Source organism: Balaenoptera borealis, assembly GCF_965194805.1.
Source record: "Balaenoptera borealis genome assembly, chromosome: 11".
Taxonomy (NCBI): Eukaryota; Metazoa; Chordata; class Mammalia; order Artiodactyla; family Balaenopteridae; genus Balaenoptera; species Balaenoptera borealis.
The window spans coordinates 28,051,193-28,078,691 of record NC_138868.1 but is presented as its reverse complement, the minus strand read 5'-3'; the positions used below and the strand labels follow the sequence as shown (position 1 = coordinate 28,078,691).

Sequence of the window (27,499 nt, the reverse complement as noted above, 5' to 3'; positions counted from 1 at the left end):
GTGAAACTGAAGGAAAACATCGAATGTCATTGAGCAATAAAGCTCCATTCTGTCAGTGCCCTACCTCTGAGCAGAAGCCTTAGGATGTTTCTCTTCCAGTTTCTTCACCAGTGCCACTGTCAGCTCCCCTGTCTCCCCAAGAGAACCTTCTGGCATTAAGTGGGTCTCTGAAGGCTCTGGCAGCTGCTTGAGACCAGGGATACTGGCACTTTTTTGCAGAACCTAAAAAATGAAATATAGGAATAATGTAGCTAATTTTCATTGAGTGGAAATATCTAAACTATATATGCCAAAAATTTAACATCGCACTTTTCATGGTTCCTTCAGCCTTCTTCATCCAGCACATAAACCATTGGTATGTGGTCAGAACAAAAGAAGGCAGTCCTAAGAAAAGCTAATGTGTCACCATCTATTTAATAAAATAATGTTTATATAAATATACATATAGATGTTTATATAAATATAAATGTGCAAATAGATGTTTATATAACGTGTATTAAATATCAATACCCTAATTTGTGAATTCGTTTTTGCCTCCTGAAAACAACCCAAACATTTTTTCTCTTTTCAAAATACATCATAGAGATCTATTTCTGTCTTGCCCCTGGCTCACTACACTGACCTCTTCTGCTAAGCTGCTGCCATGCTCCTGATGAGCTGTGGTCCAGGCACCATGGTGAAGGTGATACTCTGTCTGGGTCACATCTTGTGCATTTAGCTCCTCTAGGTAGGTCAGAACAAACTGAGGATAAGCCTGTAGGAAAGGAAAAAAAAAAATTGAAAGTAGTACCAGCCTTATAAGCAACAGCAAAAAATCTATACAACTGGAATGATGGGAGGATAAATTAGATTAATAGGAAAAAGGTCTGGCTAATGAGCTTTGTACTTTATTGTCAATTTCAGATCAAAATCAAGCCAAATAACTTTCATAGGAAGATTTCTAATTTGTTGTTTGATCTGCTCAAGTTTAACTAGGTTGCTAAATATTCAAGCCATCTTATATACTGATAACAATGTCTAACATTTATTGAGTTATTTCCACATAAAAGGTATTACTGTAAACACATTATGTACACGTAACGTGCAGTTGCTCTATTTTTTGGGAATATTCAATTCTGCCACAGAAGACAAGAAAACAAATAGGATGAATGAGATTCATTAGCTGCATTAAGCATAGATAAGTAAGTTAGTAACCTGAGAAGTGTCAGACAGAAAGTGATTAGAGCATATGTCTATGAACATAGAAAGGGGTAGAAAGACAAAATAGTCATGACTTACCAAATAACAAGCAAAACAAAAAATATTTATGATACAATACATATAAATTAAGCACATGAGACACAATAATCATGAGATCTTTAACTGGCCACCCATTGCTGACTCTCATTTTGGATCCTCTGCTGGATAAAATCCACAGCTGCCCATAGGCTACCTGGGGAGCACAGCTTTGGCCAAGTGTACTTGCAACCAGCTCTGTCCTGGAGCAAGTGTGCATCATTGCTTCACACACGTTTCATCTGTTAGACCCTTTTGCTCAAATTTCAACTCTGGTCCTTGTAACCACATCAGCAGCAGGGAAGGGTGATGCAACACAGAAAGGATATGCCGATACTGCAGAGATTCAGGTAATGTGGCCATTCAACCCATTGCACTTTAAGCATGTTAACCTAACCCATCTCTCTTCCCATACATTTTATTTTGTGTTTTAAATTGATTTAATAAATCGTGATCTGAATATTTTAATTTGGTCTGTGCAGCTTTCTGTTCCATGAACTCAAGGATAGCCTATCTAGGAGCATACTTGGAGTTTACCATTGCATCAAAGTAATTTCCCACATAACAACATATTTACATTTTAATCCTTACAACAGCCCTTTGAAATAGGTATGACTATTGTTCCCATTTTAAAGACGAGGAAACAAACACAGGGAGGTTAAAGCAACTTGCCCCTCCAGCTTGTTTACTAGTTAATCCTAGATATGCTGCCTCAAGTATTATATAAACTTCTTTTTTAAAGTGTGGAACTAAAGTTTTAACAAAAAATATGGGGAGGTGTCCAGTGGATAATTAAAGAGCACTAAGGTTCTTATATTATTCTAGAAAAAGAGATATTAAATAACTTTAAACTTTGTTAGAAAATGTACAACTAAAGATGAATGTTCTAAAATTAGGTTGTGGTAATGGATGCAAAACCCTGTGAATATACTGAAAAATATTGAACGGCACACTTCAAATAGGTGAATTGTATGGTATGTTAATTACATTTCAATAAAGCTATTTTTTAATGTAAGAGATTCAATAAAAAAATAGAAATACACAGTATACCTTATGAACAAGTAGAGGAAAAAAAGAGGGAGGGGATTCAGAAAAAAGTCAGGAAGAAAGGTAAAAAATACAAATTAAAAGCACAGTAAGTAGAAATTTTTGTTGAATTAATCAATAAATGACTAACAGAATTTTAATATGCATTCCCTTTGACTTAACAAACATACACATACATACATTGTTCATTGCAGCATGGTTCTTACTTGTCTAAATGTGTATCATCAGGGAAACTTTAAGAGATAAAGTAGATGTGGATGTCAATATGGAGAGATGGCCACAACATGTTACTGAATGGAACAGATAGGTCACAAAGTTTTACATATAATATATATAATTTACTTATACACATATACATATACATACATAATTAGATTTAATATATATGATTACATAGAATATATATAATTAATCAGAAACAATTAATGATAATCTTTGAGGAATAGGTTAAAGAGGTACTTTTGCTTATTCAGTTCTGAATTATTGGAGGGTTTTTTCATAACTAACATACACTACTTATATTACTTAAGCAGAAACCCTACTATACATAGAAATATATGTATAATTTCTGAGAATATACTCAAAAGCCTGCTATTAGTGAATAACTCTGAGAAATAGGATTAAAGTTTGAGAGAAAGAGACTTTACTTCTAATTAGTATATTTTTTCAAATATTAATTTCTATATGTGCATTTATTCTTCTATTAAAAAATACTTTTTAAAAAGGCCCAATTTAAAATAGTGTCTTCACTGAATATACTAGTCAGATAATCTTGGAAAGAGATTTTTGAATCACTAAGCTAACCCAAAAACATTACAAAAAGAAGTTTTATTTAAAAAAATTAGGATTCTTATTTTACCTTGAAGCCTGTGTCACATCTATTTCATTATATTATTTTCTCTTGTGCCAGTTCTTATTGTCTTAGAAATATCTAAGACAATTCAGCTGAAGTGAATATGATGGGCAAAGGGAAATCGATTATTTTACATTGGTCCTACAGTAAAGTATCAAAGCCAAAATTCAGCAACAAAGATCACAGTATTTTCAATATGAGAGGGAACATGAGTAGTAGGAAATAATATTGAATATATTCCAATCCCTTATATTGTGATGGTAGTTTCATGTTTCCCATCCTCTAACAGAGGTAAAGACATTTTACATAAGTTTACTTTTGAGGTGTATTGCCCTCTTACTGGAAAGAATGTGTACCTAGAACATGGGGAAATTTAATATATATCCAATGAGATGGATAAAGAAGGGCCCAAAAGGTAGAGCCATGATGCGTCTAACATCCTGACAGACATAGCAGAAGTAGAGACCAAAAAAGAAAAAACAAAAAACACTCATGGGCTTTGCTTCCTAGAGTTGACAGTCTAGCAAAGGTGGCAGACATACACAAGTAACACGATGCATTTGGAGACATTTATGAGATGTTCTAGCATTTTCCCTTTGGAATCATTCTAAACCCTATGTGATGACTATTCAAACATTTTGATACCATGGTTCTTTATTATTCTCTACTCCAAGACCAAGTTATCTTGCTCTCTAACTAGGTACCTACTAGTTCAATCATCAGGCCACCAGTATAAACAACTCCCTCCTCCAAAATCTGGAATTCTAATCTTGTCTTCTAGGAAGTCAACAGCCTAATCTTTTGACTTTTCCTCCCTTCCAGTGCATCTGCACATCACCCTAACTTGACCTTTAATGTATTAACCCTCATTATTTTCCAAGTCCATCAGCCCTTTGGGCTTCATTGCATTCTTCTCATTCTAATCCACTTTTTACCACCTCAAGATAAATTGTAATAAAATACATCTTTGATTACATCATTCCCACTTCAAAAACTTTAAATAGTACCCCCAGTACATATTGATTAACATCCTACAGTCCTATTCTTGTTTCAAATTCCAACTGTGCTATTTATCAGCTTTAGGATTGTAAGTTCCACTTCCTTGAGGGAGAAGTGTCCTATTGAAGACTGCTGCATAAGAACTGGCTCAGAATTTCACACTGACCAAAATTCACCCTCAGGATACAATGGCAAGTCTCTAGCTGCTAAAAAGGATCGCATTCATTTATGAGATTTTTTTCAAGCTAATAGGGTTGGGGAATCATCTTTATCACTCCCAAGATATTCCCTCCATGTACATAAGAAAGGCCACAAATTTGACCTAACTTGGGGCTCCACAGGAATATTTATGTCCTCATTGGAAATATAGCGGTGGGTCAGCAGACTGTCACCTGGAATGCTTTATTTTTTTTTAAATTTTTATTGGAGTATAGTTGATTTACAATGTTGTGTTAGTTTCTGCTGTACAGCAAAGTGAATCAGTTATACATATACATATATCCACTTTTATTTAGATTCTTTTCCCTTATAGGTCATTACAGAGTATTGAGTAGAGTTCCCTGTGCTATACAGTAGGCCCTTATTAGTTATCTATTTTATATAGAGTAGTGTGTATATGTCAATCCCAATCTCCCAATTTATCTATCCCCTCCCTCCCCCACTAACCATGTTTGTTTTCTACATCTGTGACTCTATTTCTGTTTTGTAAATAAGTTCATTTGTACCTTTTTTAGATTCCACATACAAGCGGCATCATATGATATTTGTCTTTCTCTGTCTGACTTACTTAACTTAGTATGGTAATCTCTAGGTCCATCCATGTTGCTGCAAATGGCATTATTTTCATTCTTTTTTATGGCTGAGTAATATTCCATTGTATATATGCACCACATCTTCTTTACACCTGGAATGTTTTAAACACTATCTCCTCTTGGTCAGCACATGATCAGGCATAGTTTTTTAAAGTGTTTCTTTCTTTTTTCCTCATTATAAATGCTTTTTATGGAAAACAGAAAATATAGAAAAACTCAAAGAAAATAATTATCCAGTCTCCTACCACCTGTCCTATGTATAAACTTCCAGTTTTGTTTTCCACACACACACTCATATTTGATACAATATAAATAAATAAATAATATTGTTTTCTTACCTGATTTTTCTCAAATCACAACATTACCATTTTCCTCTATCATAAATTATTCTCCATTATTTGTAATGCCAATATATTATCCATAATAAAGACATACCATAATATATTTATAGTCTCATTGTTGGTTACTTAACCTGTTTTCAATTTTCACTATTATAAACAATGCTCTAATGAACATCCTGAAAGATACACTACAGTATACACCACTGATTGATTCCTTGGGTTAAGCTGCTGTAAGTGGAATTTCTGAGTCAAAAGAAATAAGTATTTTTTTACAGATATTGATAAATATTGCCACACTGACCCTTAGAAATACTGTACCAGTCTCCTAGATTGCCCTCACTGTTCCTTGCCTCCTGGTATTCATACCTTTGTGTAGTCCCCTCCCACATTATACCAGGATAGGCCTATGTGACCAAAGAAGATGGCAGAAGTGGTATTAGGTTACTTCTGACATTAGGTTATGAGAAAAAGTACAGCTTCCATTTCGTTCTCTTCTTCTCTTGCTCTCTTGGATCACTAGCTGATGTTGTAAACAGCACTACAGAGAAGCCATGTGCCAAGGAACTGAAGCCTCTGGACAACCTAAGTGTGTTTAGAAGCAGATTTTCCAGCCTAGTCAAGCCTCAGATAACTGTAGCCTCTGTTGACACCTTGACTGCAGCCTCATGAAAGACTCTGAGTTAGAACTACCCAACTAAACCACTCCCAGATGCCACCACAGAAACTGTGAGATAATAAATGTTTGTTGTTTTAAGTTACTAAGTTTGGAGGTAATTTGTTACACAGCAGTAGATAACTAATACCAATAAAATACAAAAAAAACCCAAAAAACAAATACAAAGAAAGGAATGAGTATGTTTGTTTTCTCACATCTTCATCAACATTGGATATTCCTAGTTTTATATCTCTCCATAATTAATAGGGAGAAAATACTATCCATTGCTTACGTTTATTTAATTCCTAGTGAAGCTGAACTTTTTTATTTGGTTTGGCTCTTTTAATTTTTCTTCTGTCATGTATTTCCTTTTCATGTCTTTTGCTCATTTTTCTATTGACATGTTTATCCTTTTCTATTGCTATATCAGGCTTATTATATATTAAAAGTATTATCCCATTCTCTGACATTTATATTGCAAAGATTTTTCCCTGTTTGTCACATTTTCCTATTCACTTTTGCTAATGCTATTTTAGATTTAGAAGGTTTTAAATTTTTTATGTACTCAAAGCCATTAGTCTTTTCCTTTACGGATTCTATCCTTGTTTGCATGCACATAAAGATGTCTACTCATCACTACTCTGGGTTAGATGCTTTAATTCATGGTTTCTTCTAGATATTTTTATGGTTCCATGTTTAAGTTTAAATCTTTAATTTAGCTGAAACTGGTGAATTGTATAAAAAAAGTAGTCTAACTTTGTCTTTTGCAAATGAATAGAGAAATGATTAACTTTAAAAATAAAACAAAAGAAAAATAGTATCCAAGTAAATACAATATAACAAAATGCAATATTGTATTTAAATTTGTTCATTATTATTATCATTAATAGTTACAAATGATCATTTAGCCAGAAATGATATGCCAGTGTCTATCGACCGGCCAGAATCTGTGCCTAATACTTAAAATACTAGTATTATAGCTATATTTTGCAGACAAATAATGTGAAACTTGGAAAGGTTAAATGACTTGCCTAAGGCCACACAGCAAATAAGTGGTGGAGCCAAGATTAGTTATTAATATCCTAACACAGTAATTCTGTCTTTTTTTAATGAATGGAATGAGCTCCATTTATGATCCAGCAGCAAATAATTATCAAATTATACTCCATTTTAGCCTTAACTAGATGGATACAGTTTTGGATGACTAAATTTAGATCTAATCAAAATTTCTAAACCTCTAATAGAATGAAATGCCTCATTAATAAATAGTTTTACTCTCTGAATCTAGAAGAACTGTAACTTTAAAAAATCAGCAATCGTGTTTGTGAACAGAACATTAAAAAATTTAGAATCAAAAGTCTCAAAAATAATTTGTGTTTGAAACACAAAAGTATACATTATTTGCTAGCTCACAATAGAAGTGTTGTGAAAAATTAGAAAATTATAAGTTGCAAGAAAAGGAGAGGTAAAAAGGACAGCAGAGTAGAAGTGGATGTTTAGGTACCTGAATTTTGAAAGAGAAAAGAATACACTTAAACCTTGGTCCTGCTCTTCTATGTCTGTTGGTGGGAAGGGCAATACTTATATAAGACATAATTATGTTCTTGGGCAATAGGAGTCAGCTCTATTTAGGTATGTCTCAGAACGAAGTCCTCATGTGCAGGTACAGGCCAAGGAGCTGCAGGGATATTTTGATACAGTCTCAAAATTCCACTTTTTTTTTTTTTTTTTTTTACCAAGATGTACAAGCTCCCTCTCCAACAACCTAGAACCTCACTCTGAGTGGGTAATGTAGTGGGGTCAGAAATGAGAGAAGGGGAAAGCTGGGATGAATCTCAGAATGAAGTTAAAGGTAATTATTAAAATGCTTTGGCATTTGATGACTATGTCAAAATGTCTGCTTAGGAACAGAGCTGAAAGTGCATAGTCCTGATCGAGTTAGTGAATGGGGTTGGGATTTTAACTACTCAGGGAAATGCTGTTATGATCATTTTTAAACTTAAATTGTATAAAACGCTCGAAACTGTTAAAATGATGAGGGTTGCCATGGAATAACAGCTCAACTTCTAGAACACTACAGAAATAAAGGTACCATGTTTATTAGTCAGGGCTTAATAAGGAGATAGAAACCATGTAGTATTTTGAACAGGAAAGTTTAATATAAATGATTAGTAGAAGACGATTATAGTGACAGGAAACTGGTTAGTAAGAGTTAAACAAAACACTAAAGAATACATGAATAGCAGATATAGGGAGCCCAGTACTCCTAGGCCTGAGACAGAATGCCCAACGAAGAGGTCTGACCCAACGCTGAGATCCAGACCACATTGAGGGCAGAGCTGTGGCTCACTGGATGTTGAAGAAGTCCCCGAGGGAGCGCACCAGTAGGAGTCACTGTTAATGTGCCTTTGGAGCACCAGGGGAAGCCATCCACAGGGAGGTGCCTAGTTGACAACACTTCACTAAAAAGCCACTCACAAGGAATATGTTCAAGGAAACCATTCACAAGAAGGTGCCCACTGGCAGTACTCTGCTGTGAAGCTGCCCAAGGCAGGTGCCAGGCAATGAATGGTGGATCTGGCACTGTGAGGGAATAAATTGATAACTACCATGCTATGTGTTACAGGTTGAATGATGTCCCCTGCAAAAAGTACCTTGAAGTCCTAATCCTTGGTACTGTAAATGTGACCTTATTTGGAAATAGGGTCTCTGTAGATGTAATCAAATTAATATTAGGTCATTAGAATGAGCTCTAATCCAATATGATTGGTGTCCTTATTAGAACGGAGAAATTTGAACCCGGACACACACAGAGGACAATGCCATGTGAAGACTCAGACATGGAGGGAGGTGGCCATGTGAAGATGGAGGCAGAGACTGGAGTTATGCTGCCACAAATCAAGGAGTGTCTGGGTACCAGAAGGTGGAAGAGGCAAGGAAGGATCTTCCCATAGAGAACCTGGATGGAACACAGCACTGGGGAACACCTTGATTTCAGACTTCTGGCCTCCAGTACTGTGAAAGAAAAAATTCCTGTTGTTTTAAGCCAGCCGGTTTATGGTGCTTTTTATAGCAGCCCTGCAAAATTAATACACCATGTATTTTCAGTTTGATTCATCTGAGTAACTTAGCATTTCTGAAATCATCATGGTGGGATTCTGAGGCAAACACTAACAGATACCATGTGATGAGTCTAATTTTTGCCTCTCTTAAATTTTTTTTTTTTAATATCAGTTACTTATAATTCAATGCAATTTAGGCACAAATGTATATATATTAAAACAGCCTTACAAAGAGTGCCTCCACCTTGGCCAAACACAATCATTGCTGAAATAACTTGTGCACGCAGGTATCATACAAGTACTTAAATAAAACATTACTATTGCACATTATTAACTTTTTTAAAAGACAATTAATTAATTTTTTAACATCTTTATTGGAATATAGTTGCTTTACAATGGTGTGTTAGTTTCTGCTTTATAACAAAGTGAATCAGCTATACATATACATATATCCCCATATCTCTTCCCTCTTGCATCTCCCTTCCTCCCACACTCCCTTTCCCACCCCTCTAGGTGGTCACAAAGCACCGAGCTGATCTCCCTGTGCTATGCGGCTGCTTCCCACTAGCTATCGGTTTTACATTTGGTAGTGTATATATGTCCATGCCACTCTCTCACTTTGTTCCAGCTTACTCATCCCCCTCCCTGTGTCCTCAAGTCCATTCTCTAGTAGGTCTGTGTCTTTATTCCCATCCTGCCCCTAGGTTCTTCATGACCAATTTTTTTTTTTTTAGATTCCACATATATATCTTAGCATACGGTATTTGTTTTTCTCTTTCTAACTTACTTCACTCTGTATGACAGACTCTAGGCCCATCTACCTCACTACAAATAACTCAATTTCATTTCTTTTTATGGCTGAGTAATATTCCATTGTATATATGTGCCAAATCTTCTTTATCGATTCACCTGTCAATGGACACCTAGGTTGCTTTCATGTCCTGGCTATTGTAAAAAGAGCTGTAATGAACATTGTGGTACATGACTCTTTTTAAATTACGGTTTTCTCAGGGTATATGCCCAGTAATGGGATTGCTGGGTAGTATGGTAGTTCTATTTTTAGTTTTTTAAGGAACCTCCATACTGTTCTCCATAGTGGCTGTATCAATTTACATTCCCACCAAGAGTACAAGAGGGTTCCCTTTTCACACCCTCTCCAGCATTTATTGTGTGTAGATTTTTTTGATGATGGCCATTCTGACTGGTGTGAGATGGTATCTCATTGTAGTTTTGATTTGCATTTCTCTAATGATTAATGATGTTGAGGATTCTTTCATGTGTTTGTTAGCAATATGTATATCTTCTTTGGAGAAATGTGTATTTAGGTCTTCTGCCCATTTTTGGATTCGGTTGTTTGCTTTTTTTGATATTGAGATGTATGAGCTGCTTGTATATTTTGGAGATGAATCCTTTGCCAGTTGCTTTATTTGCAAGTATTTTCTCCCATTCTGAGGGTTGTCTTTTCATCTTATTTATGATTTCCTTTGCTGTGCAAAGCTTTTAAGTTTCATTAGGTCCCATTTGTTTATTTTTGTTTTTATTTCCATTTCTCTAGGAGGTGGGCCAAAAACGATCTTGCTGCGATTTATGTCATAGAGTGTTCTGCCTATGTTTTCCTCTAAGAGTTTGATAGTGTCTGGCCTTACATTTCGGCCTTTAATCCATTTTGAGTTTATTTTTGTGTATGGTGTTAGGGAGTGTTCTAATTTCATTCTTTTACATGTAGCTGTCCAGTTTTCCCAGCACACTGAAGAGGCTGTCTTTTCTCCATTGTATATTCTTGACTCCTTTCTCAAAAACAAGGTGACCATATGTGTGTGGGTTTATCTCTGGGCTTTCTATCCTGTTCCATTGATCTATATTTCTGTTTTTGTGCCACTACCATACTGTCTTGATTACTGTAGCTTTGTAGTATAGTCTGAAGTCAGGGAGCCTGATTCCTCCAGCTCCATTTTTCTTTCTCAAGATTGCTTTGGCTATTCGGGGTCTTTTGTGTTTCCATACAAATTGTGAAATTTTTTGTTCTAATTCTGTGAAAAATGCCAGTGGTAGTTTGATAGGGATTGTGTTGAATCTGTAGATTGCTTTGGGTAGTAGAGTCATTTTCACAATGTTGATTCTTCCAGTCCAAGAACATGGTATCTCTCTCCACCTACTTATAACATCTTTAATTTCTTTCATCAGTGTCTTATAGTTTTCTGCATACAGGTCTTTTGTATCCTTAGGTAGGTTTATTCCTAGGAATTTTATTCTTTTTCTTGCAAGGGTAAATGGGAGTGTTGCCTTAATTTCACTTTCAGATTTTTCATCATTAGTGTATAGGAATGCAAGAGATTTCTGTGCATTAATTTTGTATCCTGTCACTTTACTAAATTCATTGATTAGCTCTAGTAGTTTTCTGGTAGCATCTTTAGGATTCTCTATGTATAGTATCATATCATCTGCAAACAGTGACAGCTTTGCTTCTTCTTTTCCGATTTGGATTCCTTTTATTTCTTTTTCATCTCTGATTGCTGTGGCTAAAACTTCCAAAACTATTTTGAATAATAGTGGTGACAGTGGGCAAGCTTGTCTTTTTCCTGATCTTAGTGGAAATGGTTTCAGTTTTTCACCATTGAGGACAATGTTGGCTGTGGGTTTGTCATATATGGCCTTTATTATGTTGAGGAAAGTTCCCTCTATGCCTACTTTCCGGAGGGTCTTTATGATAAATGGGCGTTGAATTTTGTCTAAAGCTTTTTCTGCATCTATTGAGATGATCATATGGTTTTTATTCTTCAATATGTTAATATGGTATATCACATTGATTGATTTGCATATTTTGAAGAATCCTTGCATTCTTGGGATAAACCCCACTTGATCATGGTGTATGATCCTTTTAATGTGCTGTTGGATTCTGTTTGCTAGTATTTTGTTGAGGATTTTTGCATCTATGTTCATCAGTGATATTGGCCTGTAGTTTTCTTTCCTTGTGACATCTTTGTCTGGTTTTGGTATCAGGGTGATGGTGGCCTCGCAGGAGTTTGGGAGTGTTCTTCTCTCTGCTATATTTTGGAAGAGTTTGAGAAGGATAGGTGTTAGCTCTTCTCTAAATGTTTGATAGAATTCCCCTGTGAAGCCATCTGGTCCTGGGCTTTTGTTTCTTGGAAGATTTCTAATCACAGTTTCAATTTCAGTGCTTGTGATTGGTCTGTTTATATTTTCTATTTCTTCCTGGTTCAGGCTCGGAAGGTTGCGCTTTTCTAAGAATTTGTCTGTTTATTCCAGGTTGTCCATTTTATTGGCATATAGTTGCTTGTAGCACTCTCTCTTGATCCTTTGTATTTCTGCAGTGTCAGTTGTTACTTCTCTTTTTCATTTCTAATTCTATTGAGTTGTGTCTTTTCCCTTTTTTTCTTGATGAGTCTGGCTAATGGTTTATCAATTTTGTTTATCTTCTCAAAGAACTAGCTTTTAGTTTTATTGATCTTTGCTATTGTTTCCTTCATTTCTTTTTCATTTATTTCTGATCTGATCTTTACGATTTCTTTCCTTCTGCTAACTTTGGGGGTTTTTTGTTCTTTCTGTAATTGCTTCAGGTGTAAGGTTAGGTTGTTTATTTGAGATGTTTCTTGTTTCTTAAGGTAGGATTGTATTGCTATAATCTTCCCTCTTAGGGAAGATTAGGTTTTGAGTCATTGTGTTTTCATTGTCATTTGTTTCTAGGTATTTTTTAACTTCCTCTTTGATTTCTTCAGTGATCTCTTGGTTATTTAGTAGTGTACTGTTTAGCCTCCATGTGTTTGTATTTTTTACAGTTTTTTTTTTCCTGTGATTGATATCTAGTCTCATAGCATTGTGGTCAGAAAAGAAACTTGATATGATTTCAATTTTCTTAAATTTACCAAGGCTTCATTTGTGACTCAAGATATGATCTATCCTGGAGAATGTTCCATGAGCACTTGAGAAGAAAGTGTATTCTGTTGTTTTTGGATGCAATGTCCTATAAATATCAATTAAGTCCATCTTGTTTAATGTATCATTTAAAGCTTGTGTTTCCTTATTTATTTTCAATTTGGATGACCTGTCCATTGGTGAAAGTGGGGAGTTAAAGTCCCCCAGTATGATTGTGTTACTGTCAATTTCCCCTTTTATGGCTGTTAGCATTTGCCTTATGTATTGAGGTGCTCCTATGTTGGGTGCATAAATATTTACAATTGTTGTATCTTCTTCTTGGATTGATCCCTTGATCATTATGTAGTATCCTTTGTCTCTTGTAATAGTGTTTGTTTTAAAGTCTATTTTCTCTGATATGAGAATTGCTACTCCAGCTTTCTTTTGATTTCCATTTACATGGAATATATTCTTCCATTCCCTCACTTTCAGTCTGTATGTGTCCCTAGGTCTGAAGTGGGTCTCTTGTAGACAGCATATATACGGATCTTGTTTTTGTATCCATTCAGCCAGTCAATGTCTTTTGGTTGGAGCATTTAATCCATTTACATTTAAGGTAATTATCAATATGCATGTTCCTATTACCATTTTCTTAATTGTTTTGGGTTTGTTATTGTAGGTCTTTTCCTTCTCTTGTGTTTCCTGCCTAGAGAAGTTCATTTAGCATTTGTTGTAAAGCTGGTTTGGTGCTGCTGAATTCTCTTGGCTTTTGCTTGTCTGTAAAGGTTTTAATTTCTCCGTTGAATCTGAATGAAATCCTAGCTGGGTAGAGTAAACTTGGTTGTAGATTTTTCCCTTTCATCACTTTAAATATGTCCTGTCACTCCCTTCTGGCTTGCAGAGTTTCTGCTGAAAGATCAGCTGTTAACTTTATGGGGATTCCCTTGTATGTTATTGTTTTTCCCTTGCTGCTTTTAATATTTTTTCTTTGTATTTAATTTTTGATAGTTTGATTAATATGTGTCTTGGCATGTTTCTCCTTGGATTTATCCTGTATGGGACTCTCTGCGCTTCCTGGACTTGATTAACTATTTCCTTTCCCATATTAGGGAAGTTTTCAACTATAATCTCTTCAAATATTTTCTCTGTCCCTTTCTTTTTCTCTTCTTCTTCTGGGACCCCTATAATTCGAATGTTGGTTCATTTTATGTTGTCCCAGAGGTCTCTGAGACTGCCCTCAATTCTTTTCATTCTTTTTTCTTTATTCTTCTCTGCAGTAGTTATTTCCACTATTTTTTCTTCCAGGTCAGTTATCTGTTCTTCTGCCTCAGTTATTCTGCTATTGATTCCTTCTAGAGAATATTTAATTTCACTTATTGTGTTGTTCATCATTGTTTGTTTGCTCTTTAGTTCTTCTAGGTCCTTGTTAAACGTTTCTTGTATTTTCTCCATTCTATTTCCAAGATTCTGGATCATCTTTACTATCATTATTCTGAATTCTGTTTCAGGTAGACTGCCTATTTCCTCTTCATTTGTTTGGTCTGGTGGGTTTTTACCTTGCTCCTTCATCTGCTGTGTGTTTCTCTGTCTTCTCATTTTGCTTACCTTTCTGTGTTTGGGGTCTCCTTTTCGCAAGCTGCAGGTTTGTAGTTCCTGTTGTTTTTGGTGTCTGCCCCCAGTGGCTTAGGTTGGTTCAGTGGGTTGTGTAGGCTTCCTGGTGGAGGGGACTAGTGCCTGTGTTCTGGTGGATGAGGCTGGATCTTGTCTTTCTGGTGGGCAGGTCCACGTCTGGTGGTGTGTTTTGGGGTGTCTGTGACCTTATTATGATTTTAGGCAGCCTCTCAGCTAATGGGTGGGGTTGTGTTCCTGTCTTGCTATTTGTTTGGCATAGGGTGTCCAGCACTGTAGCTTGCTGGTCGTTGAGTGGAGTTGGGTCTTGGCATTGAGATGGAGATCTCTGGGAGGTTTTCACCTTTTGATATTATGTGGAGCTGGGAGGTCTCTGGTGGAGCAGTGTCCTAAACTCAGCTCTCCCACCTCAGAAGCACAGGCCTGATGCCCGCCCAGAGCACTGTCATCCACATGGCTCAGAATAAAAGGGAGAAAAAAAGAAAGAAAGAAAGGAAAAAATAAAATAAACATTAAAATAAATAATAAAAAATAATTATTAAAAATTTAAAAAATTTTTTAAAGTAATAAAAAAAGAAAGAAGAGAGCAACCATACCAAAAAACAAATCCACCAATGATAGTAAGTGCTAAAAACTATATTAAAAAAAAATGGACAGACAGAACCCTAGGACAAATGGTAAAAGCAAAGCTATACAGACAAAATCACACACAGAAGCATACAGATACACACTCACAAAAAAGAGAAAAAGGGAAAAAATATATATATATCGTTGCTCCCGAAGTCCCCCTCCTCAATTTGGGATGATTCCTTGTCTATTCAGGTATTCCACAGATGCAGGGTACATCAACCTGATTGTGGAGATTTAATCCGCTGCTCCTGAGGCTGCTGGGAGAAATTTCCCTTTCTCTTCTTTGTTCGCACAGCTCCCGGGGTTCAGCTTTGGATTTGGACCTGCCTCTGAGTGTAGGTCGCCTGAGGGCATCTGTTCTTCGCTCAGACAGGACAGGGTTAAAGGAGCAGCTGCTTCGGGGACTCTGGCTCACCCAGGCCGGGGGGAGGGAGGGGTACAGAGTTCAGGGCGAGCCTGCGGCGGCAGAGGCTGGCGTGACGTTGCACCAGCCCAAGACGCTCCGTGTGTTCTCCCGGGGAAGTTGTCCCTGGATCACGGGACCCTGGCAGTGGCGGGCTGCACAGGCTCCCAGGAGGGGAGGTGTGGAGAGTGACCTGTGCTCGCACACAGGCTTCTTGGTGGCGGCAGCAGCAGCCTTAGCACCTCACGCCTGTCTCTGGGGTCCGCGCTGATAGCCGCGGCTCACGCCCATCTCTGGAGCTCGTTTAAGCAGCGCTCTGAATCCCCTTTCCTGGCGCACCAGGAAACAAAGAGGTAAGACAAAGTCTCTTGCCTCTTCGGCAGCTGCAGACCTTTTCCCGGACTCCCTCCCAGCTAGCTGTGGCGCACTAGCCCCCTTCAGGCTGTGTTCACGCCGCCAACCCCAGTCCTCTCCCTGCGATCCGACCAAAGCCCGAGCCTCAGCTCCCAGCCCCGCCCGCCCCGGTGGGTGAGCAGACAAGCCTCTCGGGCTGGTGAGTGCTGGTCGGCACCGATCCTCCGTGCGGGAATCTCTCCGCTTTGCCCTCCGCACCCCTGTGGCTGTGCTCTCCTCCGCGGCCCAGAAGCTTCCCCCCCCGCCACCCGCAGTCTCCACCCGCGAAGGGCCTTCCTAGTGTGTGGAAACCTTTCCTCCCTCACGGCTCCCTCCCACTGGTGCGGGTCCCTTCCCTATTCTTTTTTCTCTGTTTTTCCTTTTTTCTTTTGCCCTACCCAGGTACGTGGGAGTTTCTTGCCTTTTGGGAGGCCTGAGGTCTTCTGCCAGCGTTCAGTGGGTGTTCTGTAGGAGTTGTTCCACATGTAGATGCATTTCTGATGTATCTGTGGGGAGGAAGGTGATCTCCATGTCTTACTCTTCTGCCATCTTGAAGCTCCTCCCCTCTCTCTCTTAAATCTTGATGATTAATATTCCATTTAGACTTGTAATCACAGAACAGGAAGGAAATCTTGAGAACTCAAGGACAATCTCATTTTATTAAAGCAAACTTTTAAAATTGAAGTATAGTTGACTTACAATATTACATTAGCTTCAGGTGTATAACAAAGTAATTACAAATACAATACACATACAGAAGAATATAAAAATCATAAGTATACATTCAACCCATTTTCACATAGTGAATACCTGTTTAACCACCCAGGTCAAGAAAGGGAACAACACACCTAAGTGCTCCTCATGGCCTCTTTCACTCCCTAACCTCCTTCAGCTATATCCACTCTCCTGACTTCTAACACGATATTTTTGTTGCTTTGCCTGGCATTAAAATTTAAACAACTGCAGTCATGCATTGTGTATCCTCCTGGTTTCTTTTTTTCAGCATTATATTTGCAAGACTCATATATATTGTTATATGTAATTGTAATTTGTCCATAGGCATTGCTATCCTCCAGGGTCAGAAAACTGTGGCCCATGAGCCAAATATGACCAACCATTTGTTTCTGTAAATAAAAGTTTACTGAAACACAGCCACATTTTCTACGGCTGCTTTCATGCTACAAAGGCAGTGTTAAGAAGTTGGGACAGAGATCATATCATTCACAAAGCTCCAAATATTTAATATCTGGCCCTTTACAGAAGTTTTCCATCTCTGTTATATAGTATTCCATTGAATATATATACCACAATTTATTTATCCATTCTGCTGATAAGCATTTCAGTAATTTCCACACTGAGGGACTACAATTAGTGCTGTTAACATTTTGGTAGATATATTTTTCCTTAAGATACGTTAAGTATTTCTGTCTAGCATTAAACTAATAGGGGAATTGCTGGGCTGCATAAACATGCTCAACTTTAGTAGATATTGCCAGTTTTCCAAAGTGCCAATCTCTTCATTTTAATATATAAGAAAGCTGATGTGGATATCAAAAAGATATCTGCACTCCCATGTTTATTGCAACATCACTCACAATAGCCAAGATATGAAAGCAACCTAGGTGTCCATCAATGGATGAAGGAATGAAGAAAAAAACACAGGCAGTACATTATTTGACATCAGTCTTAGCAATATTTTTTGGATATGTCTCCTCAGGCAAGGGAGACTAAAAGGTACAAACTTCCAGTTACAAAATAAATGAGTCATAGGTATGAAATGTACGGTGTGAAGAATACAGTCAATAATAATATAATATTTTTGTATGGTGACAGATGGTAAGCAGACTTATAGTGGTGATCATTTTGTAATGTACAGAAATATCAAATCACTATGTTGTGCATCAGAAGCTAACATAGGGTTGCAGTCAATTATACTTCTAAAACAAACAAACAAATAAACAAATTCATAGAAAAACAGATGAGATTTGCAGTTACCAGAAGTGGGGAGTAGGGAGAGGGGGAAGTGGTCAAAAGGTACAAACTTTCAGTTATAAGATAAATAAGTACTAGGGATTTAATGCACAATATGATAAATATAATTAACACTACTGTTTGTTATATATGAAACTTGTTAAGAGTGGGGATTCCAAAATTTCTCATCAGAAGGAAAATTTTTTTTCTTTTATTTTGTGTCTACATGAGGTGATCGATGTTCACTAAACTCATTGTGGTCATCATTTCATGATGTATGTAAGTCAAATCAGTACGCTGTACACCTTAAACTTATACAGTGCTGTATGTCAACTATATCTCAATAAAACTGGAAAGAAAATAAATAAAATAAGATACCATTTATGGCCTACCAGAAAAAAATGTGATACACACACACACACTCAACGGAATATTATTAAGCCATGAGAAAGAGGGAAATTTTACCATTTATGACAATATGGATGAACCTTGAGGGCATTATGCTGAGTGAGATTAAGTCAGACAGAGAAAGACAAATACTGTTATGATATCATATGTGGAATCTGAAAAAGCTGAACTTGAAGAAACAGAGAGAAGAATGGTGGCTACCAGGGGCTAGGGGGGGTGGAGGAATTAGGGAGATGTTGTTTAAGGGCACAAACTTGCAACTAGTAGATAAATAAGTTCTGGAGACCTAATACACAACAGAGTGATTATCGTCCACAAAAAAGAAACGATAATTATGTGACATGATAGAGGTGTTAGCTAATGCTATGGGGTAATCGTATTGCAACATATATGTAACAAAGCAGCATGTTGTACACCTTAAACTTACACAGTGTTACGTGTCAATTATAGCTCAATTTTTTAAAATAATAAATTTATTTTAAAAATAGAAGAAAGGAAACGGATGCCCGAAAATGCTAGGGTGTATCATAGCGATGAATTAGAGAAAACTATATTTGGCTGTGGAAAACTTGTTTTAAAGTCAAGCAAAACCTCAGAGGAAAGTGCTGAGTTAAACCGAGTTAAATTCTACATTTCTGGAAACAGAGTGAAATCATTTGTTCAGAAAAAGCATTTCTTGATCTCAACAATAGACAGTGCATTTTATGAGAATCTGAAAAAAGAAAAAATTAGGAATAAAGCTCTGCTTATTGTCCTTACCTTAGAATAAATGCAACCATCAGTTCCAAACACCCACTTCTGAGAATCATCTCCTTTATGTCTGTAATGAAAATGTAATTTAGAGATTGACGACTCTTCTCTACACTGAAACGTTTTGTCGGTTTCGAGTAGAAGTATCATTTTCCACACAGCCTGGCAGGAAGACCGCACACACTCTTAAGGATTCTATCACTCTACTACCATCACTGCTACCTCAGCAGCTAAAGCCTTTCCTAAGACAACTAATTTCTTTGGTACCCAAAGTGCTGTGGGGTGTGTGAGTGTGCACGCACGTGCGCATGTGTATGTGTATAACCAATGGCAACAGTGATTAAGAGTTTTAGAGAATAAATAGGATCAATAAGAATATTCTAGAAATTTCCATCCCCCAAAATGATCCTCTGTGAGACAGAAAGAAGGGGGCTTAATTAAATATAAGGTTTAAGAGGATGGGATGGGAAAAGACACCATGGAAAATTAGGAACCTCAGGCACCTGTTTCTGAAACAGCCAGGAAATTTTATTAAGGAATATCAGATTTTCTGAGCTAAGTCTGAGTAAGAAAGAAAAACTAAAATGTGATGAAGCTAATCATGACTAAATTAACTAATCATGTATTCATTAATATTTAGAAACCTTACAAAGAGAGGACAAATGAATTAAATTAAGTGTAATGGGATGTTAAACAAGACTTTTCCTACTGCCTCTGAGATTTGACAGAAGCATAAGTGGTTGACAGTAAGAGGTGCCAGGTAATGCTCTATTCTAAAGCAAGGGGCTGTATGATCTGGGCAGAACACGCAAAGGCAGCAGTCCAAAAGTGGTTCAGTGCACATTAGCCTTTCACCTACACCCAGGTTATATAAGAAAATGTGAAAAACTCTTGGGCATGTTGGGATGGGTGCTTAATAATAATGGTCTCCAGGCCCCTCTCCTGTGGGATTTTGATTCTGAAGGTCTGGACCCCCAGAAATCTACATTAGCAGGTATTGCAAGTGATTCCAATCATAAGAATTCTGGGGAATGTGGATGTTTGTGGTCTATGTAAGACATCTGCAATTCATAATATAGTGATGCTAATGGTCAAAATCTGTAAAATTCTGAATTTTGTCTTTTAATTGGATTATAGTTAGCTTGAGGATAAAATGATTAGACAAACATAAATTATGTCGGTTTCAGTTTTGATTTTCTGAATTTGCAGCACCTTTTCTCAAAGATTAATACAACAGGAGAGATGTCTACCAGATTGGCAACAGTGTGAGGGCAGAGACCACATGTATCCTTAGAGCTGAGCACAGTGCCAAGCATATGATAGGAGATAAAGATATCTTTGAATAATAGAAATGTGATCTGCAAAAAAAACCGAATCAATATGCTGCTCACCTGAAATTAACACAATATTGTAAATCAGCCATACTTCAATTAAGAGAAATGTGAATAAGATGTCAAAACGTTATCACTCTAAAAATTTATAATAAGGCCATCATGAAAAATGTTTTGAACTTAATATATGACAGTTTAGGGGATTTAAAAGATCTTCTTAGAGCTAAAGAACATAAATTATACCTTGGTTAAGAAAATCAATAATACTGAAAGAAATACATATATCCTAGCATTTCTTAAATTTTAGCACAGCTTAAATTCTGTTCAAGCATATATTTTCCTAAGAAATTTTACTAACAACATGTAGTTTTATATTATCTATAAGCCCTTTGAGCTTACTAGTAATTTTCCCAATCAGGAGTCTATATATATCCATAAATGTCACCTTTTAATTTTACTGAAGCTATAAAAAACAAATCTCAATTGTGGTGCAGGATGAGAAATATATCATTCTAGTGTATAATAACTTCTTTAAAAAATAAAATTCCTACAAACAAAAGTGCATCTGTTTATTTTTCAAGACATTTTCTATATAAAGAAATCAGATTTAATATGCAACATTGCTCATATGGGACTGAATTAGAGAATGATGTCATACAATTTCCTCTTCTTGGTCAGCAAGTGCCAAACTGAAAAGATTTTTTATAAAGAAACAGAAACATAAGTTTTAAAAAAATCCATAACATATCAATAATGAGAGGAGGGAAAAAGAAGCAGTATTCTATCCAAGAATCAAAGTCATAAAGATCACGGCATGTGCTGAACTAAGGTTGAGAGGCCTAAGTTCTGGTCCTGGATCTGACATTAACTAGATATGTGACCTTTCATAGGCCACTTAGTCTGTAGTGGCCGTGGAATTTCTTATAATAATAATGATATTGTCATTATCATCATCATCATCATAATCACAACCACCACCACCAATACCAAAACTACTACTGTAGTATTAAAGAGGGCTTTGGAGTAAATGTTCTTTGGAGTCTTTCCTTCTCTGAAAGCATATGATTTCCAAAACTATTTGGTCACTCTCATTTTACAGGTGAGGAAACTGCCTGGGAAGTTTGCTCATATAACCCCACTGAGCATGCATGTACATTACAGTATTCCTATCAGAAATCTATAAAACATGTGTGTGTGTGTGTACACATATTTTTTTCCTTTAAAAGATTCCATTTATCAGATGGTATGAGCAAGAAGGCAGCCCATCCCCACAGTTCAGTTTGGGGGAAATTTCATAGGCTAATGCTTATCATTTCCCAGTTAACTGTAAGGAAGACCATCGTCATGCTTCACAATTACAAATCTATTTTCCCAGGCAGCTTCATATGGCTCTGGTGTCTTCCAATGCTACCTGGACCAAAAGTAGGATCTATAGAGAAAGTTGAAAGGGATTTCCCCTCCATGATTATTAACAGGGTAAGAGTAGAGAAAAGAAATTTCATTAATCAATCCACACATTGTGAAATTACACATGGACAATTTTCTATTTGATGTTGACATTTCTAATTGTGTTAGCCATATGTCTGAATATTACTTAAAAGTCCAATGCATGGTAAACAGTTCTTTCTACATTATGTGCTTGCTAGAGTCTGTCACTCTAATCCAACTCTTAGCCTCCTAAACTTTAAAAACTGAAAAAGGAGATGATTTTCAATCTCTGATTACCTGGTGATGTGCTATCAGTTTACTTGCCTGTCTTTCCATCTTGGCATCTAGCATTACACAGCTACTCTTGTTGGCTGTATTTAATGGTGTCCTTAAAGCAGTGTTTGTTTAGCCTAGTCTAGATTAATGTTGGCCAGTTATCATTTAATTTCCAGTAAGACCTAAATGGGAAAAAAGTAAATTCAAAAACCCATAACTGAAAGATTAACATTGAAATAAGGAAGACAACAAAGATTACCAGACAGGTAATAGAGATAAACGAAGCAGGCCAGAGCTAACATGAGGGCTGCTACTAGGAATGGTGGAGAATATAGCAAACTGGAGGGTATGTGTTCCATCCAAAGGCGGAATCTGTTCCTGTATTTTTGGTGTCATGAGAGAATGAAAGTTCAGTGTTGCACATTCTGATTTTTTCAAGAAAGGCCAGTAGTATGTAACTTTTGTGTGTGAAATCTCCCTATTTCTATAAGCTCATAACTAGTTAAAAATATTATAATAATGTGCAGATCAAACAAAGTCTACGGGTCCCTAGTTTTTACTCTCTATAATCAAAACTCTGTGTGTAGATGGATGTGTGTGTGTGTCTGTGTGTATGTGTGTGTGTGTGTGTATTGCTTCAATTACCAATAGCTTATGAATTTAACACTAAAGGCTAGATCCTACAATCCACATTCTTTAAAAATGAAGCAAAATCAAGATTAAATGATGGCCTAAAAAAATGTTTGATTCAATTGGTTTATCTAATTGATGTCCCAAATATCTTTTAGAAAGAAGCATCTTTGATTTTGAGGTTTATGATTTTTATAATTTTTATGATTTTGAGATCAATTGATAATGACATTGATTTGTCTTTCATTCACTCATGGTCAGATACACATCACAGAAAAAATATTAGAAAGACAAATATGTGCAAGCACTTGCTATATTGAATAAGGATAAGATGAGTGACACCAAATGAGACATAACTGAACTAATGAGGCATGATATGTTTACAATATTCTTTGTGAGTTGTCAGGTTGCTACTTTAAGTGCTAGTTCTATTATTTTTAGCATATAAAAGGCAATGTCTTAATTCATAGCTTTTGTTAAAATCCCATTATACTACTTGGGAGAACAGGAAAAAATTTTGTCTCTAAAAGTTGCTGTCACACGAGGATATTTATTGTTATATAATGAAATATGGTTGTATTTAAAAAAAATAATAAACCACACAGGCACTTCAGATGCTCTGGAAAAGATAAACATATTCAAAAGTATACACCCAGAGGTGAGTGAGCTCTAAAAATCCTGACCCTTAGATTTTGTTTCTCAGATAAAGGCAAGCTGCATCAATACAAAGGCAAATAGTCCTCATTTGTGTAGGTAGGGATCCTCCTTTTTTCCTGCCCATCTTAGCTTCCTCCTTCTCCTCCTTGCTCTCTTCTTTCTTTCCTTTCTAAATTAAACCAAATCTTTTCTTGTAAATAGAGATTTTTCAAGTTAAACTTACTACAGTTTTGTGGGGTTTTTTAATCATCTTTTTCCTTTCCCAAGCTCTCTTCTCTACAGGCAACAAGGACATTGAGTTTGTGGCTTCAGTCCCACCCAATTCCATGGCAATCCTGGCCAGACTAGGAAGTAACCTCAGGGACTTATCACCAGAACAGCACTAGCTTCAGTATCCAGTGAGCCCAGGGAGAACCCTGGTCATGAAGAACATGTTCATCAAGCTACATGTAACCTTTCCAAACACCTGCCGTTTTTACCTAGACTACTGACCACACTGAGTAGTCTTCCCTCACCATTTCCCTCTAAAATAACCACTTAGTTATTCCTTACCCATCATTTTGATTTTTGTTTGTTTTTTTCCTCAGGTTTTTTATTTTTTTGTACTTTCTAAAAACAACTTTATTGAGAAGTAACTGACAATATTATAAAATATTATACAATTGACAGGCACATATTTAAAGTGTAAAATTTGCTAAGTTTTGAAACATGTCTACACATGTTAAGGCATCACAACAATCAAGATAATGGACGTACATCCATATCCATCACCCCCCAAAGTTTCCGTGTGACCCTTTGTAATCACGTCCTCCTGTCCCTCCCCACCTTCCTATCTCCAGGCAAACATGGATCTTCTTCCTAGATTAGTTAGCACTTTCTAAAGTTTTATATAAATGGAATCAAACAATATATATGCTTTACGGGTTTTGTTCCTTTCCCTTAATATAATTATTTTGAGATTCACCCACATTGTTGTGTGAATCAAGAGTTAGCTCCTTTTTATTGCTAAGTAGTATTTTCTATATGATACACCATAATTTATCTATTCACCTATGATGGACATTTTGGTTGTTTCCAGTTTTTACTTTTGGCTTTAGAAATAAAGCTGCTATAAACACCCATGTACAAGTCTTCATAAGGACACATGCTTTCATATCCCTTGAATAAATTTCTCAGAGTGGCCGGGCAATAAGGTACAGACATGTATATACCTGTATATATATGTGTGTGTGTGTGTGTGTGTGTGTGTGTGTGTGTGTCTCTCTCTCTCTCTCTATATATATATATATATACACACCTGTATATATATATGCATATTATATATATACACACCTATATGTGTATATTTTAGGAAAGTATCAATTGTTTTCCAAAGTTACTGAACCATTTATATTTCTACCAACAATGTAGAAACCATGTACCAATTATGAGAATTACAGTTATTCCACATCTTCACCAGCACTCAGTATGGTCAGCATTTTAAACACTGGACCTTCTATTACATATGTAGTGGTACTGCATTTTAGGTGTATTTTGCATTCCCCTAATGATTAGCATCTTTTCATAAGCCAACCGTATATTTACCTTGTTACAGTATTTGTCCAAATCATTTATCTACCCATGTTTTCTTGAGTTGTGTGTATTTTTCAAAAATATATTATTTGAAAATATTTCTCCTTGTGTGTAGCTTGTCTTGTCATTCTCTTAACAATGTCTTTCAAAGAGCAGAAAGTCTTAATTTTAATGAAGTCCAATTTATCAATTTATATTTTTGTGGATCATGCTTTTGATGTTATATCTAAGAAAGTTTGACTAATACAAGACATAAATATTTTCTCCTATGTTTTTGTCTAAAATATTCAGTTTTAGGTTTTACATGTTAAACCTATAATCCATTTTGAGTTAATTACTGTTTATCGTATGACATACGGATCAAAGGGTTTTTTTGCATATGTATACCCAATTGTTCCATCACTGTTTGTCAAAAAAAAATCCTTTCTCCACTGAATTTCTCTTGCAATTTCATCAAAAATCAATTGACCATATATGTGTGGATCTATTTCTGGGTGATCTATTCTGTTCTATTGATCTAATTGTCTACTTTGGTACCAACAGCACACCATTTTTCACAGCTATCATTTTATAATAAGTCGAGGTCAGGTCATTTTTTTCTTCTTTTTCAAAATTGTTTTGCCTATTTTAGGTCCTTTGCATTTCTATATGGATTTTAAAATCAGCTTGATAGCTTTTATAAAAGAACATACTGGGCCTTTTATTGAGATTGCATTAAATCTATAGATCAATTTGAGGAGAATGGACATTATAACTATGTAGTCTTTCAGTCCATGAACACAGTATACCCCTGCATCTATTTAGGTCTTCTTTAATTTTACTCAGCAATGTTTTGTAGTTTTCAATACCTAAGTCTTGTACACATTTTATCTGATTCATATTTAAGTATTTCATACTTTTGATGTTATTGTAATTGGTATTTTGAAATTTCAATTTCTAAAATTGTTGCTAGTACACAGGAATACAAGCAATATATATATTGATTTCAAGCTCTCACACTCGCTAAACTCATTTATTAATTCTAGAAATTTTTTGTTGGTTACATAGGATATTCTACATAGATAATCACACCATTTGAAAATAAAGACAGTTTTACTTCTTCAATTCGTATCAGACGTCTTTTATTTCTTTTCCTTTTCTTGTTATACTGGCTAAAGGCTTCCACGCAATGCTGAATAGGTGAGAATGGACAAATTTGTCTTGTTCCTGGCTTTAGGAGGAACCATTTGCTCTTTCATCATTAAGTACGATGTTAGATGTAGGTTTTTCATAGATGACCTTTGTCATACTGACAAAGTTCCCTTCTATTCAGCTTTCTGAAAGTTTTCATTAGGAGGGGATGCTGACTTTTGTTAAAAAATTTTTCTGTATCAATTTGATGTTCATGATTTTTTCCTTTTCAGTCTGCCAATATGGTGATTTACATTGATTGATTTTCAAATGTTAAATCAACTTTACTTTCCTGGGGTAAGCCCAACTTGGTCATGATATATTATCTTTTTTACATATTATTGTATTCAATTTGTTAAAATGTTAAGAATGTTTTGCATTTATGTTCACAAGGGATATTGGTCTATGATTTTCTTTTCCTGTAATGTCTTTTTGCCTGTTTTTTGTTATCAGAGTAATGCTGCCTCACAGAATGAGCTGGGAAGTATTCCATCTTCTTCTATTTTCTGTGTGAGAATATGGAGAACATTATTTTTTCCTAAAATGTTTGGTAGAATTCCCCAGTGAAGCTAGCGAGACCATCTGGACCTGAGGTTTTCTTTGTGGGAAGGTTTTCAACTAAAAATGTAATTTCTTTAAGAGATATAGGACTATTCAGTTACCTATTTCTTCTTGAGTAGACATTGGTAGTTTGTGCCCTTTAAGGAATTGGTCTTTATCACCTCAGTTGGCAAATTTATTGGCATATCTTTGTTCAGAATATTCCCTTATTATTCCTTTAATAACTCTGTGATATCAACTCTCTCATTCCTGATACTGGTAATTTGTGTCCTTTCACTTTATTCTCTGAACAGTCTGGCTAGAGGTTTATCAGTTTCTTTGACCTTTAAAACAAAAACAAAAACAAAAACAAAAACCCAGCTTTTGGTTTTGTTGATTTTTCTCTTTTTTCCTGTTTTCTATTTCATTGCTTTCCACTCGAACTTTTACTATTTTCTGTCTTCTGGTTACTTTGAGTTTGATTTGCTCTTCGTACTCTCATTTCCTAAAATGGAAGCTGAGGTTATTGATTTGATATCATTCTTCTTTTTTTACATATGCATTTATATAAATTTCCTTCTAAGAACTTCTTCAGTAGCATCCCACAGTTTTTAATATGTGTGTTTTCATTTTCATTCAGTTCAAAATACTTGCTAATTCCCATTTTGATGTCTTCTTTGCTCCATGGGTTATTTAGAAATGTGTTACTTTTGTCCAAATATTTGGGGGTTTTCCAGAAAGCTATCTGCTATTTTTTTATTGAAGTATAGTTGATTTACAATGTTGTGTTAACT

The 27,499-nt window shown here is 35.9% G+C and overlaps 1 protein-coding gene and 1 long non-coding RNA gene across 15 annotated transcripts in view; one reads left to right on the top strand and one right to left on the bottom strand.

The window, feature by feature from the left end:
• Positions 1-27,499, bottom strand: part of DCDC1 (doublecortin domain containing 1) — a 471,890-nt gene that overhangs the window by 177,961 nt on the left and 266,430 nt on the right. For 12 of the 14 annotated variants that reach the window (XR_014231897.1, XM_082343681.1, XM_082343680.1 and 9 more), the window contains 3 exons: positions 19,111-19,171; positions 623-754; positions 65-222 (listed from right to left, as the gene is read on the bottom strand). Coding sequence is in view for 12 of the 14 variants with exons in the window: in XM_082343681.1 (XP_082199807.1) it covers positions 65-222; positions 623-754; positions 19,111-19,171 (351 nt within the window). In the remaining 2 variants the exon portion in view is untranslated. Of the gene's footprint in view, positions 1-64; positions 223-622; positions 755-8,032; positions 8,998-19,110; positions 19,172-27,499 lie in introns of those variants that run through there. The other 2 variants (XR_014231898.1, XM_082343679.1) reach the window with 2 other exon arrangements.
• On the top strand, positions 19,253-26,804 carry LOC309606601. The gene is made up of 2 exons (XR_014231981.1): positions 19,253-22,174; positions 22,275-26,804. It is a non-coding gene; the product is annotated as an uncharacterized lncRNA (long non-coding RNA).